This window comes from Oreochromis niloticus, linkage group LG19, assembly GCF_001858045.2.
Source record: "Oreochromis niloticus isolate F11D_XX linkage group LG19, O_niloticus_UMD_NMBU, whole genome shotgun sequence".
Classification (NCBI taxonomy): Eukaryota; Metazoa; Chordata; class Actinopteri; order Cichliformes; family Cichlidae; genus Oreochromis; species Oreochromis niloticus.
In genome coordinates, this window is record NC_031983.2 from 10770203 (window position 1) to 10785013 (window position 14811).

General features: G+C 42.9%; 3 protein-coding genes across 4 annotated transcripts; 2 read left to right on the top strand and 1 right to left on the bottom strand.

The window, feature by feature from the left end:
- Positions 1–1568: 1568 nt before the first annotated feature.
- Positions 1569–5595, top strand: zgc:163014 (uncharacterized). The gene is made up of 13 exons (XM_005476955.4): positions 1569–1774; positions 1875–2045; positions 2113–2218; positions 2759–2896; positions 2987–3109; positions 3198–3375; positions 3454–3582; positions 3716–3903; positions 4029–4225; positions 4303–4394; positions 4481–4535; positions 4766–4863; positions 5012–5595. The coding sequence occupies exons 1-13, from the start codon at positions 1713–1715 to the stop codon at positions 5239–5241; spliced, it is 1767 nt and encodes a 588-aa protein (XP_005477012.1). The 5' UTR covers positions 1569–1712; the 3' UTR covers positions 5242–5595.
- Positions 5596–5634: 39 nt separating this feature from the next.
- On the bottom strand, positions 5635–8190 carry gstz1 (glutathione S-transferase zeta 1). Of its 2 annotated transcripts, none has more exons than XM_003453056.4 (9): positions 8026–8190; positions 7658–7709; positions 7506–7573; positions 7259–7339; positions 6921–7046; positions 6712–6787; positions 6255–6307; positions 6122–6171; positions 5635–5812 (listed from the first exon to the last, which is right to left on the bottom strand). In XM_003453056.4, the coding sequence occupies exons 1-9, from the start codon at positions 8053–8055 to the stop codon at positions 5686–5688; spliced, it is 663 nt and encodes a 220-aa protein (XP_003453104.1). In that variant the 5' UTR covers positions 8056–8190; the 3' UTR covers positions 5635–5685. The 2 variants fall into 2 exon arrangements, with proteins under 2 accessions (XP_003453104.1, XP_003453103.1); XM_003453055.5 differs by lacking the exon at positions 8026–8190 and adding an exon at positions 7785–7979.
- A 183-nt stretch (positions 8191–8373) lies between these two features.
- On the top strand, positions 8374–14538 carry aldh6a1 (aldehyde dehydrogenase 6 family, member A1). The gene is made up of 12 exons (XM_005476956.4): positions 8374–8528; positions 9009–9053; positions 9139–9213; positions 9478–9639; positions 10071–10149; positions 10909–11211; positions 11469–11590; positions 11926–12115; positions 12615–12796; positions 12883–13062; positions 13977–14075; positions 14173–14538. Exons 1-12 carry the CDS (start codon positions 8490–8492, stop codon positions 14275–14277), a joined length of 1581 nt encoding a protein of 526 aa, XP_005477013.1. The 5' UTR covers positions 8374–8489; the 3' UTR covers positions 14278–14538.
- The last annotated feature ends 273 nt before the right edge of the window (positions 14539–14811 follow it).

Consider the following 14811-nt stretch of genomic DNA (forward strand, 5'->3'; position numbering starts at 1 on the left):
GATGAAATTATATTATTTTGAGAAACCCAAGGTTAGCACAAATGTGAAGAGTCATTGAGTTTCTGTTTCGAGGGGTGACCTTTGGAACTGTACTGACTAAATAAAAATTTGCAGCACACTCAAACTGCTTAAAAAATTGGACTAACATAATTATTCAGTACTGTGATAAATGCTCCTTTTCTTTCTTTTTCATGGTTTGTCTTGGTTCTGTATGTAAATCAGAGGTTTGGGATCTAATTTTCCTTATGCGGTCATTTTTTGGTCTGGTGTCAGGAGCAGGTGTTATATAAGCTGTAGCATCAATCTACACCCGTTTAGTTTGTCATTTGATTTCTTCTTTGTTTTTATCATTTAATTTCTTGTGATATAAACAATCAGAATAAAGATGAAGATAAATATATCGATTTACTCTTGTTATTCCAAACACTACATCAGCTTGGGTCTCATAAAGTAAGAATCAGAGTGCATGGTTTCAGACTGCAAGGGGAGATGAACTATAATAAAAGCTGTTTTTAGCATTGTCGCCTCTTGTATGAAATGTTGCTCCTGTGGGTGGACAGAATAATAACAAAGTAATATGACACAACCACACTACATTAAAACCACAGAGCCCTGACAAGATTTTTTGGCACATTTTGGGCCCCCTTAGTACCAAGTGCACGTCATTTAAACACCACAGCCTACCTGAATATTTTTCCTGACCATGTCCATCCCTTTAAGACAGGGGTGGGCACCGAGGGCCGGTGTCCCTGCAGGTTTTCCATGTGTCCTTGAACCAACACAGCTGATTTAAATGGCTAAATTATCTCCTCAACACGTCCTGATGTTCTCCAGAGGCCTGGTAACGAACTAATCATGTGATTCAGGTGTGTTGACCCAAGGTGAGATCTAAAACCTGCAGGGACACCGGCCCTCGGGGCCTGGAATTGCCCACCCCTGCTTTAAGATCACAGTGCACGATTAGTCTTTTTAATAAAAGTTCATTCGTTGTTTGAAAATTTCAGATACCAGCCATTTTCTAGATGGCTGAAACACAAGTCTAATACACTCAGAAGTTTCTTTGTACCATATATAATTTTCTTTCTCCAAAACTATAAGCGCTAACATGTAGTGTAGTAGTAGAGATGGTAGCCACAAGCCACATTTCCTGGATGGACCTCGTACCTAAGTGGCCCCACACTCACCTACTTTAGAGAGAAGCTAGAACTCTCATCTGATATTGCTATTAGTGCAGTGGAGATTCTCACTTGATCACCAATAATACGTGAAGCAAATATGACTGACGAAATTTGATCATGCCAATCAATTGTGTCTATAAAACATTGAAATGACTTTGAAAGTCTATTCAGTAAGCCCGTACAGATCCATAATAAATACTGATTGCAGATATTTGGTGTTTAGAGTTTAAATTGTAACTATTTTATTTTTATTTTTGTTACGAGACAAAGATCTTGAATTTACTAAGCGCATGGATAGATGTCCAGTCATACACTTGACTTCCCTTTATCCAAAGACATATAGAAAGGCAGTGAGTCATCTGGAGTCCAACCAGCGGATCCACCACGGGGCCTATTCCTTAATTACTTTGACCTCTCACCTGTGCGTGTTCACCACGGCCTCGAGCTCCTCTCGGCCAATCAGAGGTTAGCACTGGAGATCTAAGTACCGCCGATGTTTGCTGCTCTCAAAACGTATTGGATCCGTAAAACAGTATGGGGAGACTCAATTTTTATGTCCTTTGGTCTTTGCGTGACGCCCCCCGCCAGTTTATTAGGTAAGTCGTTTGATAAGTAAATAATAATAATAAAAAAAAAACACATGTTGAACGATTATTAAGAACGCGAAGAATCATTACTTGGACTCACTCTTCACAGCAAATCTAACCGGAGGTGCTTTCAAGTCCATCTCCCGCTGCCTCTTCCTAAGCAGCTGGTCATCTTCGGTCTGGGACAGTGGGAATGCAGTGAGACCACAATTTCAGTCGAGGTTCTGGTCAGTGCAGAAGTACCAGCTCAGAAAATTGGGATTCTGTCCTCTCAATTTAGGTACGTGAAGTAGCCGCAAGGTTGTGAATTTGTAAACTAGAGTTTGCTGAGATCTCTTTGTGCTCAGGTGTCTGACTTGGGAAGGTGACTGGAGCCCTGAGATGGTCAAAGTGGCTGCAGAGAGGGGCAGGAGGGGAGTTTATGGCAAGATTTTACTCACAGTCTCTGGAGAGGTACAAAACACAAGTATTTAGCGCGACCAGATCCGAAAAAAACTCACGTAGAGCTCATGTTTGTGTGGGGAAAGTGTGGGTTATTTTACTAATGGTTAAATGCAGTGGGGAATTTACATATAGCCTCACTTTAAAACACACAAACTGTTCAGGCTACAGGTTATAGCATGCAAAGGACAAATATAGCTTATCTGAATGCAATTAATCCAACTCCTGTGCTGAGTAGATACAATAAGCCTAAAAGGAAGGTGAAGTTTAAAGTAATATCTTACGCTGATTGCTTTTTTTCTACTTTTGTGTGAAAATATAAATAACTCTTGAAAAACAGAATCGCTTTCCACCATTTTCACCCAGCTATAAATAGCTTCATGGCCTGTATCGTCATTTAATATTAATTTCTTTGTGCTAGTTCCATTACACTCCCTGCTTTCTTTACATCATTGTGTTAGGCATCATGCCTATATGTGGGATTTAAAACAAAAAAAGCAGTTTGTAGCTGATATTGCATAGTGGCATTTCACTTGTTTATTTCTTGCAAAGACTTGTGACCAGCCACAGGACAACTCCAGCGTCTTCAGCAGTACCCCTTTGGTTCAAAGGAAATGCTTGTTCCCCGAAGGGCACGATGTGACTGATCATTCCACCACATTACACACCCAAGAAGCTGAAAGTGAAACGGTGAGATAAACGGGGCCGTAATAGTTCAGTGGGAATGCATGCTTTGGTTTTCAAGCGTCATGATTGTTCAGTTAATACAAATCCTTACAGGTGACTTCTGAGACCTCACACCTGAGCGACAGGAGCGACAGCGTGTGCTTTGCTGAGATCCAAGTCAATAAAGTCGACACCAGTGACTCCGCTGTGGGGAATAAACCTCCAGTGTGGCCTACAGTGAGTGTTATCCTTAGGTGTATGTTAGTGTCTGCATGTGAGGGCAGTAACTGACGCAGGTCTGCTGTGCGCTCTGTGTGGCTGGAAGGAAAAGACACCCAGACGTACAGTCATTAGTAGGAGAGGCCAGCTGAGGTGGAGCTCTGAGGACGTGGACAGTCTCTCAGAGGATGTAGACCAAGCTTCGACCCCTAAGAAGATGAGGTCATCCAGGATAAACAGTCAAGAAGAAATGACTGTGCTCATAAAGAGCGAGAACAGAGGAGGTCAGAGGCAAAAAGGAAAAAAATATTGGGATTACACAGGATTGCACAGAAGTGGCTTTTACAAAGATTTCTAATTAGTTTCAGCGTGTCCGTCAAAGCGTTGGTGCCACACCATGTGTCTGAGTGACCCTGATACTGCCATCCTCATCGGAGGGGAGACTTCAGAACAAAACTACTGCAAGGACTCCCTGTGGAAGCTCGAGTTGGGTCAGTGGACTTTGCTGAATATACATCTGGCCATATATGTATATTAGCTCCCTGTATCTATAAAGCATCTCACTGCTGTGTGGCACCGGTGGAGGAAGCATTTGTACTTAATTGTTACCTGACCTCTTTTCAGACGGTGACTTCTGGTTCCCGCTGAACTCCTCTGCTTCTGGACCTGAACCACCATGTGCCCGAGGACACACTGCAACCTATGACCCAGACTCTAAAGCAGTCTTTGTTTACGGTGGCCTGAAGGAGGGTCGGCGCTACACGGAGCTGTACATCCTTAATACTCTGACCTGGAAGTGGAAGCTTGTCAATGTGGGTTTGTTGTTAACATGCTGCGTTTTCACATTCTTTAAAAGCATGTACGTGTATGTGAAATAGGCTATTTGTTTTTTGTTTTTTTTTCATTGCTGTATTTGGGGATATTTCCCATCCTTAAGGCAAAAGGCAGCGTTCCAAATTTAGCGTATCACTCTGCAGTCTTTTACAAAAAAGAGCTTTTTGTCTTTGGAGGAGTTCAGTCAAGCCTTTCCTCAGGGGATAAATCCTGCAGTAATGCTCTATACATCTTCAATCCAGAGTTTGGACTCTGGTACCAGCCCATTGTGGAAGGGGACAGACCTCTGCCTCGGTTTGGGTCAGTCTTCAGTAAATTTATTGTACCCTAAGTGCTTTCTTAATTCTCAGGAATGCTAATTTCATGCTTTTTAACAGGCACACGGCTACGCTTCTGTCTCAGAAGTTGATCATATTCGGTGGACGCAAGACCGCTGCTTACTTTAACGACCTCCACGTGTTAGATCTGGGTAAGATAAAGATTCACTGACAGCCTTAGATGGAGACTGAGTGTCCAGGATTGCACTGATGCTTACGTTTTCCCTACTGAGTGAAGGATTCATGGAGTACACAGCTGTGAAGAGTGGGAACATGCCACCGCTGCCTCGAGGGTGAGTAAACTAATCAACCTTGATAAATGTCATCCATGTAGCCATCTGGTTGTAGTATCCTTGGGCATCCCAGAAAGAGGGAAGTGCAATTTTAATGTTGTTTAACACAAAATTCATCCTAGTGAGATTATTCTCTTTTCTTTTAGCTGAACATAATTCATATTTAAGAATATGTAAAGATTGGCCATAATAATGATACAGATAAAACCTCTTTATATATAAATTGACAGGTTTCATGCAGCACTCCCAGTTTCAGACAACAGGATTTTAGTCAGTGGAGGGTGCAGTGCAATCGGAGCCCTGCAGGATGTTCACATCTTTAATACAGGTGAGTGTTTTGTTTTTTCAGTGTTATTGGATTTAAAAAATATGGTGTGTTTGTTCAGATTCAGTCCAGTGTTGTTATTTTGCACTAAGCATCAATATTGATGAAATCAACTGCTTTTTAATCAAGCTTCATTTCTTTTCTCCCCCAGATACGAATATGTGGACTTCACTGGCGTCTCCCCTGCTTTGCTCCAGGCCTCGTGCTGGACACAGCATGATGCTTTTGGGCAGCGCTATCCTAAGAGACACTGGGACACATGGACAGGGTGAAAATGTTAAACTCCAGTGTGCATTGCTGGTGTTTGGTGGGTCGGACTGCTCTGGTTCCTTTTACGATGACACAATCAAATGCACCGTGGAGATTCCTTTTGACAAATGAGTCCAACTTGGACAGTTTTTAGCCACCATGGCCCGTGACGTGATCTGACATGAGAAGAGCGTTTTGTCTGGAAGACTAATTCTTCTGCTTTGTGTTTTGTTGCATTGATTATGTATTTATGTGTCTTCTGTGTGATTCTTTTACTTTATTGTGTGAATCTTCGAAAATCACCATCAGGCAATGTGCTGCAAACTGAGAAGAGAGGTTTTCCACTTTGCATAGCAAATCTGAGCGTTTTGTTTTACACATTATTGTCCCGTACCTCTTCTCCACGTATCTGTATGATTTTGAAGGCAAATTAAAGTCATAGTTCAATTTCATGCTAAAATACTAATAAATATTTTTTTTACTTGAACCTTTCTTGTTATTTAAAGTAACTGCGCTGGAACAGAGTCGCTTTTCAGTCATTTTATTTAACACAAACCACTTCTCAGTGGCTTTGTACTAAGCACGCAGATCATCAGGTGTATCTGGTTGGCGTGATGGGTGGCTCACTTGGAAAGCTTCAATCTCAAGTAAAGCTTCATTTAACCGTTTGATGGTTGGATACTTCCCCATATCCACTTTGAACCTGTAGACATTAAAAGCACAGTGGTGATGCTTCCCTGTACAGGCTGTTTTGAGGTTATATCATGTTTTGTATTATTTGATGCTATTGAGTGGCACAAAACTAGTTTCATCTGGTTCCATTATATTTAAAAGAAGGCAGATGTTTTTATAGCCACTATCTTAAATGCTGGTCAGCTCGCACAAAACACACTAGACAGAGAAACAGCACTGCACGCCAGAGGGAAAATATGTAAATTGGATTTTGTGGAAAGCCCGTCTCTATTAAAGTAGCACTTCTATTGCAGTTTTTATGAAATGTCTCATAGCATACCTCTCTGCGTTGTAGACCTGTGGGACCAGACAGATGTCTGCCATGGAAATCTAAAAGAGAAGCAGAAAGTAAGAAATAATCTTTGTGCTGGAAGTTGCCCAGATGTTATCCTGTGATATATTCATGTTCTTACCTCATCACCTACACAGTATTTCCCTGCTGTTTGCTTCAGAATTGGCTCGAGAGCTGGGGGATAATAACACATGCATGTAAACCACATTGGCATTTTTTTTATCACATCATGTTCAGGTGTCGGGCAGAACTAGATTATCACTTTGGAAAGTTTGGAAATGTAAATATTAGAAGAAAAGAAATGTTAGCAGTTTGTACTTCTGTGTTAAGTTTGCAGGAATGGATCACTGTTGATTTAATCATCATCAGTTTTAAAAGCCTCCGGCTTGCGACATTACAGCAAAGCAGGATGGTTAAGCTGATGAGTCACGCTTTGTAATGACAGCAAAAATGTGCACTTATAGAGGCAACTCAGTGTTCATCATCTGCTGTGTAAAACAGAGCAAGTGTTTTCAGAGTGCAGTTCTCCGCATTTAAAATTAAAACAAAGTATAGAGGTCTGACAGGCTTCCGCTTACCTTGAAAACCACGATTGATGAAGTGCTGAGACCACTGCATCTTCTCTGCTCCCATTTTCTGGATTACATACAAATTCTGAGAAACCCAGGAATTAAAAAAAAGATAAAGTTACTGGTCTTGCAGGTTAACTGTGGCATTGCAAGCATGGATTTTTGTGAATCAGAGTAGAGATTTGAACTGATGGCGTTATGGACTGTGTTCTGCTTACCTGCAGGGGCTGTATACCCGAGGCAATGAGGTCACTTATCATCCTAACCTGGGCACGCGCCTTTGGGTCTGCTGGAAGAAGATGGGGTCCTGGTCTGGTCTCATCGATGTACTGGATCACTGCCAGCTACATAAACAAAAGAATTTTGGTAACGCTTTTTAATACAGTCTGTGACTAAAGGTATTTTATTTGAAATTACAAAGTAACTACCTGCAAATGCTTAAAGGTTAGAAAAAGGGGGTACCAAGTCAGGTTTTTACTAGAACTGTTACCAGTATTACCAAAATATTCAGTAAATGTAATAAGATAATGTGACGGTGTTATGAAAGCAGACTCACTGACTGAGAGAGAGTGATGCCATCAATTTCCACTGCAGGCACTTGTTGCATGGGGTTTAGTGCTTTGTACTCCTCTGTAAGCTTTGGCACAGAGAGAACCATTGTCAGACTAACACATGACTTAAAAAAAGAAATGCATGGTTTTATTGTTCGTTTAAGACAGCACCATGTTCAGAAATTTCATAATGTTTCAGCATGATTTATTCAAGCAATCATGTAGAAACTGATGTTTGTCTGCACACTGTACCTGCTGCCCTCCATCTTTGATCAGATTGACTGGAAGCTGGTCATATTCAACACCTTTTAGAGCAAAAGCTGGTGCACAAACAAGTTCATTATCTTAGTGATAAAAAAAAGTTACACCAAAGCTTAGCTGAACAATCCCAGGGCATGACTTACCAATGCGAACCCTCCAGGAGCAGGAGCTTCTGAAGTATCCGTGAAGTATGGGCTGAACAGAAAACAGAAAATGTTAAGTCAGTTTGGAAACAAAGTTTTGCTTTGTGGTTTTATGCAGTGGGTTCACCTTAGTCTGAGTTGCCATACTTCTGTAGATTTCCCTCGACTAAACTGGATCAGTTACTGCAAGTACTTTTTCTACAAAAAAATCTCATCCACTTTGGGCAGCCAATAGGATGTGTCCCCTAAACTCCCTCCTACCTACTCTTTGGTCCATGACTAAGCACCATTTGGGCTTCATATGGTTCAAATTAAGCAGCTGATGCACACATAACACCCAGCGAACAGTAACAGTGGTCTGACAGTACCTTAGCGAGGCAAGCTAACGACAAGCGCATGGTCGCTGGCTGCGATAACACTTTAATCTTTAGGATAAGGGCATCTGATCGATTAAAGATCACACACTTTACAGCAAAGTCCCACTTTGTGCAAAACTGCGTGTGGACACAGCTCAGCTGGTACACACTTCCTGACAGGAGAACTGACTGGTTTAATTAGCCAATAGTTGATGGAATTCAGTAGCTAGGGCGGGTTTAATCCAAGAGCTGGAGTCGTGATTGGACAGAAGGCAATCTCGAGTGGCCAATCACGCTGCGTTATTAGCGAGAGGGCGAATTTGGAGCCTATAGGAAGCCTCAGATTTCCCCACAGCCCGCCCACAGGTGATTCACATCTGTGGGGTAGAAAGCTGAATGCTGTCTTCTGCTGGCCACCGTGCTACCTGCCTGCACAGTGGGTCAAATCAGTTCGGCCTAGCACATGATATCCCAGAATGGCGTCAACAGCTCTGAGATCAGCGTTCAGGACCAAGGTAAAGTGCAAGTGGCAGCGTGTGGTCAGCTCTGATTGTTGACACAGTGTCCTGCAGAAGTTATGTGCGAGGATTCCTTTACAGAGGAGGAATAACGTTTTTCCTCAGTTCAGAAATCTTAAGAGGATTTAAAAGTAATAATAATAATAATTTTATGCCTTGAAGAGCTGATTTATAACATGAAGAAAGTTTTTCTACTCGTGTTCAGCTGCAGGTGTATTTAAGCGCAAAGAAGTCTAACCGTGCACCTGCAGCCCGGACCGCAATCCTTCTTTCAGTCCGCTTCACTCAGCTTGACCTTGTCCCCATTTTCACAACTCCACACCACTCAGTAGTTGCACATTAATCTAATCGGCCAACAGGCTGCAGCTGGTTGACAAAATGTGCAAATCAAACAGCACATTGTACTTCTTGGATGGTTAAATACTGCAGTATTTGCTACATTTAGCGATTTGACTCCCTGCTGTGCCGCTTTCACAGGTTCCGGTTAGAGTCAGCCGACTGTGCTCCTCCTCCTCCTCTGTGGTGAGTTTATGTGCAACTATTAATCTGGTAATATATTTCAGAGATAATCAACCCTGCGAGTAAATGCTGATATCTTTCCTCACAGCCCACCACCAAACTGTTTATTGATGGGAAGTTTGTTGAATCAAAGTCCTCGGAATGGCTGGATATTCACAATCCTGTAAGTATTTCTTGGCAACATCCATTATTAGTTGAGGTGAATGTATACTGATGCCTCATCATACTGTGCTTGTACAGTATGGAGTTGCTTAACCTGGACATACTGGTCCAGACTGGTTTGTGTAGATGGGCATCCCATGTCATCATTTAGATTCAGATTTGGCATTATTGAATGAGCAGAGTCACAGTATAAATTAGCAATTATTTTTAGTGTTTAAAAAAAATCCAGCTTAGTAATGATCATTACTTTTTTCCACTTTCACAGGCTACCAACGAGGTGATCACCCGCGTGCCCAAAGCCACCCAGGAGGAGATGCTGGCTGCTGTAGACTCATGCTCCAGAGCCTTTCGCTCCTGGTCTGAGACCTCCATCTTGGCTCGACAGCAGGTTTTTCTGCGCTATCAGCAGCTTATCAAGGACAATATTGTAAGTCACCGTAAAGTCTTCTGAAAGTAAAAACACATTCAGCCTTGTTTAATTAATGAATCAAACAAGAGAGTGGACTCACTGTTGCCTCACAGACAGAGGTTCTTGCGTCTCCCTGTTCTCTCTGGGTACTCTGGCTTCCTCCCAAAGTTCAAACACATGCGCGTTAGGTTAACTGGAGAATTTGGACTGGCTATGTCTCTGTGTTAGCCCTGCAATAGGCTAGTGACTTGTTCAGAGTGCACCCCACCGCTCAACATATGACAGCTCGTATCCAGGCCCACTCCAACGGATGAATGAACAGATGGACAGACAGCATGTTAGTCCTTCTACAGTAGTTCAGAGCTGTTGTTTGCATTTCTGAGTGAAACTTGACTTTAGGTTATGTAGCTGATACAGAGAATTCATACAAGCGTCCTCTTGCGTTTCAGAAAGAACTTGCCAAGGCCATCACAGTGGAGCAGGGGAAGACCCTTGCAGATGCAGAGGGAGATGTGTTCAGAGGATTGCGTAAGTGTGTCTGACACACACACATGTGCACATGTCCTTTTTGTCGTTGAGCAACAAGTGGTTAAATATTTGCATTTTGTGTAGGCTCTTAACTCTTTTACAGGAATCTGTTGATCTGCTTTATCTTGTATACAGAGGGTGGTTTATTTCATGACTGATTCTTTGGAAGGTTCAATTTAGATATTTTTAGGCCCTTTATGATAGTAAATAACATGCAACAATTGGCCTGGGACAGTAAGGACATGAGTTTTTAGTAATATGTGAACTAACAAAGTTGCTCCGGAAAAAATTATTTGTTCAAATTCAGTGATTTGATGTGGTTTGTTATGTCTGTTATTTTTTTCATGGAGATGTCTTAGATCATCTTTATATGCCCGGTTCATTTAAAAAAAAAAAAAAAAAAATTGTAAAAAATGTATATATCTCTATTGATGTAGTTGTATAAATTGGCTTGGAATAAAAATAATGTATCTGTGACAGCTGGAGTTGTCATTATAATGAAAATATGTCATCTTTACTTCATACTTGAAACATCATTTTAAAAATGCAGATCACAATATCTACCTTTGCTAACTTTATCCTGGTGTAGCAGCTGACACACATGCAGTTTGTTTAAATGTCGTGCCCGTGCACATCTTTAAATAACCAATTACTACCAGGGGTGTTGAACAAAATCTCGTGAAATGAAATAAGAAGATGCCAGTCATCCTTTAATTGTTAAACTTGACCATACTACGGTTCATACTTCTTTCTATGCAGAGGTGGTAGAACATGCCTGCAGCATCACCTCCCTGATGCTCGGGGAAACCCTGCCCTCCATCACCAAAGACATGGACACTTACACCTATCGCCTTCCCCTTGGGGTGTGTGCCGGCATTGCCCCCTTCAACTTCCCGGCCATGATCCCCCTGTGGATGTTCCCTATGGGTATGGTATGTGGCAACACGTACCTGCTGAAGCCCTCAGAGCGTGTGCCCACATGCGCCATGCTGCTGGCTAAGATGCTGCAGGATGCCGGTGCTCCAGATGGAACGCTCAACATCATCCACGGCCAACACAACGGTAAGAGCTGGTGGCTGTGCAATGTTATAGTAAGATGTAAAGATGTTTGACAAATAAGCTTAGAGCCTCAAATTACCGCCAATAAATCCTTTTTTTTTTTTTTTTTTTTTTAAATCCATCATTCAGATAGAAAATTTAGTTATCTTGGCAAAAAAACGATGCGTGTAACAATGAGCATATCTACATTTGTTCTAAATCATTAACCGTAATCACGTGTCATTACTTAAGTCATCTCTGTAACTGTCTTCCTCTTACAGCTGTGAACTTCATCTGTGACCATCCGGCCATCAAGGCAATCAGTTTTGTTGGCTCAAATCAAGCAGGGGAGTATATTTATGAGAGGGGCTCTAAAAATGGCAAAAGGGTGCAGTCCAACATGGTGAGCAACAGTTTTAATGCCTGACATGTGCTTTAAACATCCAGAAGGTGGCAGCATTGGCCAACAGTTTCATGTGTTTGTGTTGTTCAATGGTACTGAGGAGTGCATGTGCATGGTGCAGCTGTGCATCACATTTAAAAAGGCCTAGATTGCGAACTGGAAATGTTCCATCACCTCACGTGGACTGAAATGTGGACCAAGTTTGCAATGTGAAATTTGTAGGTCGTTTGTTTCTAATCTAATTCCCTGATTTTTATGTCCCTGCTTGTGACTAACCGGTTGCTGTAATGTGGAGATCAAACGGCAAAGGGCTAACCACTTCTTGTGTACTGCAGGGAGCCAAGAACCATGGTGTGGTGATGCCCGATGCCAACAAGGAGAACACTCTGAACCAGCTTGTGGGCGCAGCGTTTGGGGCAGCGGGACAACGCTGCATGGCTCTGTCCACAGCCATACTGGTGGGCGAGGCGCGTAGCTGGCTGCCGGAGCTGGTGGAACGTGCCAAAGCTCTGCGCGTGAATGCAGGTACCACGCCCCATCGCCCCCGCCCTTCACCTCGGCCTCTCCTGTTCTCCTGAGCCCGTTTTCCCCCAAGGTTCTTTTTGGTTTTATTCATCTCGGGGCCACCCACGCCGCCCTAACCTCACCTCTTGCCTTATGGCCTGTTGTAACTTCACATTGGGAGTCATCTGGGCTTGTTGAGTCAGCCATGCTGCAAATTTGTGGCCAGATCTGCGGCTCGGGCCTAAATGGCGGTCTAGAGGATCAAATCCTTTGAGAAAAGAAGTTGATGTGAAGTAAAATGGAGAATGAGTCTGTGTGTTTACAGCGATATGAAGTTTAATTTGTACAATACACAGGAAACCCGCAAGAATCCATTTTAGAGGGAGTGCCTCAAAGTGCCCCTTGTCCTGGCTTTTGTGAGTTTGTGGCCAGCGAAATGTCAGTGCCCTTAGTTTGTTCCCATCCGTCAAGTGACAGAACGTGTAACCTTATAGCTGTTTGTTTTTTGGGGCCCTGCTAGGAGACCAGCCTGGTGCAGATCTGGGGCCTCTGATCTCTCCCCAAGCCAGGAACAGAGTCTTCAGTCTGATCCAGAGCGGCGTGGATGAGGGAGCAAAGCTGCTACTGGATGGCCGAAAAATTAAGGTCAAAGGTTACGAGAATGGCAACTTTGTGGGACCTACCATCCTCAGCAACGTCACAGTATGAGGCTTAAAAGTATTTGCATGTGAGTATTATTACAAAGATGTCTGCAGTTGGTGAAAGTGCTCCGTTGTGCGCTCTTCCAGCCTCAGATGAAGTGCTACACCGAGGAGATCTTTGGGCCCGTGCTGGTCGTTCTGGAGGCAGACTCCCTGGAGGACGCCATCAGTTTAGTTAACAAGAACCCCTATGGCAACGGTACAGCCATCTTCACCACAAATGGTGCCACCGCACGCAAATATACTCATGAGGTGGATGTGGGCCAGGTGAGTGGCCGCTGCTTCCAAATGCGCAGCTCGTTCAGGGAGAAAGGAGACATTCACGTCGCTCTGTCGTTTCTATGCACCATCTCAAGCGGAGAGAACATCATATTTGTTTGAAAGCCTTCACACATTAAACAAAAAACAATTATTTTCCATGTCGAGCATACCCATATTTGCTCCCTACCCAAAATGCACACCTTGAGCAACCCCTTTTTCCCCTCCACATCCACACCCAAGAAAGTCCCAAATAGCAACAGCAAATATGCTTCTGTTAAATAAAAATAGGGATGCATCGAAACTTTTCCAGGTAGTATTCAGGGGAAGAGGGGCGTTGGTGGCGAGGATTGTTAAAATTAAATCTCAAAAGGGATTTCTAGGTTCGCGTTTAACAGTTAAGTAAAAACATGGCCATCCTGTTTGTTTGCCTGTGGAGCCTAGTTATGCCCTGTGTTTGCTGTTCACATGTCGGGGAATGTTGTGCAGGCCATGTGCCGTACTCGTCTCCAAACCTCCATGCAACAAACATCTACTTTTGTTTTTTGTTGGGGTTTTTTTTCTTTTCTCCCATGCACCTTTGCCAAAAGGCCCAAGTATGCAAACCTATTCCCGTTGTTTAAATCACTCAAAACCAACCATGCCATGCCTCTTGGTGTTTTCGCAACAAAACTTTATTTTTATATATTCTTTGTTTTCCTCCCTTTTTCGTAAGAGCACGCTTTGTTTTCACACATCAAATAAAAGCCACAGGTTTATCTCTGTTTGTTGCGATCGTGTAAGCTTGCTTTGTAAACAGCACGCACGTACCGCATCTCTCATCAGCTGCGTCTCGCTCGTCCCTAGCAATTTAGGACCTGAGGGAATTGTTTTACAAACCTTACACTTATGGAAATGAAAGGGACAATGCTTGTTTTCTGCAGGTGGGAGTGAATGTTCCAATCCCGGTGCCGCTGCCAATGTTCTCCTTCACCGGATCGAGGGGATCCTTCAGAGGGGACATGAACTTCTACGGAAAGCAAGTGAGTGACAAACGGATCCTGTCGTGGGCCTGTGAGGGTAAAAACACAGCTGCAGCCGTCTTAATTTGATGTGAACGCTTTTATTTTTGCTCTTCAGGGCATCCAGTTCTACACGCAGATCAAAACCGTCACCGCACAATGGAAAGCTGAAGATGCCACGTTAAAAAGTCCTGCCGTTACCATGCCCACCATGGGACGTTAAATGCTCCGTCCAGTCGCTGCTGATTACTGTTGTAAACCAGGAGACGTCAAACGCTCCACTTGCAAAAAACGATTCATATGTCACCTGTGAATAGCTCATAAATACAAGTTATAAATAAATAATCCCCAGATTAAAAGATTTTATATTAGATATGTATATGTGGCTATTGTGCGAGGGGACAACACTAAGGCAATCCAAAAGTTCTGTATCATTATTGGGTTGATGTCATTTCCTGAAATACAGCACCTGCTGAAACTCTTATACACTTGCTGTGTTTGTGTGTCCACAGAAATGAAAGCTGCTTAGAGCCACACCGGTTGCTTTTGATTATGTTATCTTAAACCTCTCCTCCCGTGACCTGGAAAACTTTTCCACTCGGCCACAATGAGGCATCTTCCTGTAAACGTGCCTCATGTTTATCCATTCATCAAGTGCCTTAATGTGCAAATGCTGCACCTCCGCTGTGCTGATTCTTATCAATCAATATCAAATTGATCAATACACAGGCACCACTACAGCTCACCGGATTGAGCA

Bases quoted from the DNA above. Each gene is read 5' to 3' on its own strand.
- zgc:163014 (XM_005476955.4), top strand. From the start codon at position 1,713: ATGGGGAGACTCAATTTTTATGTCCTTTGGTCTTTGCGTGACGCCCCC. The intron at 1,775-1,874 runs GTAAGTCGTTTG...CACTCTTCACAG, and splicing joins GCCCCCCGCCAGTTTATTAG to CAAATCTAACCGGAGGTGCT. The intron at 4,536-4,765 runs GTGAGTAAACTA...ATAAATTGACAG, and splicing joins ATGCCACCGCTGCCTCGAGG to GTTTCATGCAGCACTCCCAG.
- gstz1 (XM_003453056.4), bottom strand. From the start codon at position 8,055: ATGCGCTTGTCGTTAGCTTGCCTCGCTAAG. The intron at 7,340-7,505 runs GTACAGTGTGCA...TCTGTGCCAAAG, and splicing joins TCAAAGATGGAGGGCAGCAG to CTTACAGAGGAGTACAAAGC. The intron at 5,813-6,121 runs GTATGCTATGAG...TAATGTCTACAG, and splicing joins CAGGTCTACAACGCAGAGAG to GTTCAAAGTGGATATGGGGA.
- aldh6a1 (XM_005476956.4), top strand. From the start codon at position 8,490: ATGGCGTCAACAGCTCTGAGATCAGCGTTCAGGACCAAG. The intron at 11,212-11,468 runs GTAAGAGCTGGT...TTCCTCTTACAG, and splicing joins CATCCACGGCCAACACAACG to CTGTGAACTTCATCTGTGAC. The intron at 13,063-13,976 runs GTGAGTGGCCGC...TGTTTTCTGCAG, and splicing joins ATGAGGTGGATGTGGGCCAG to GTGGGAGTGAATGTTCCAAT.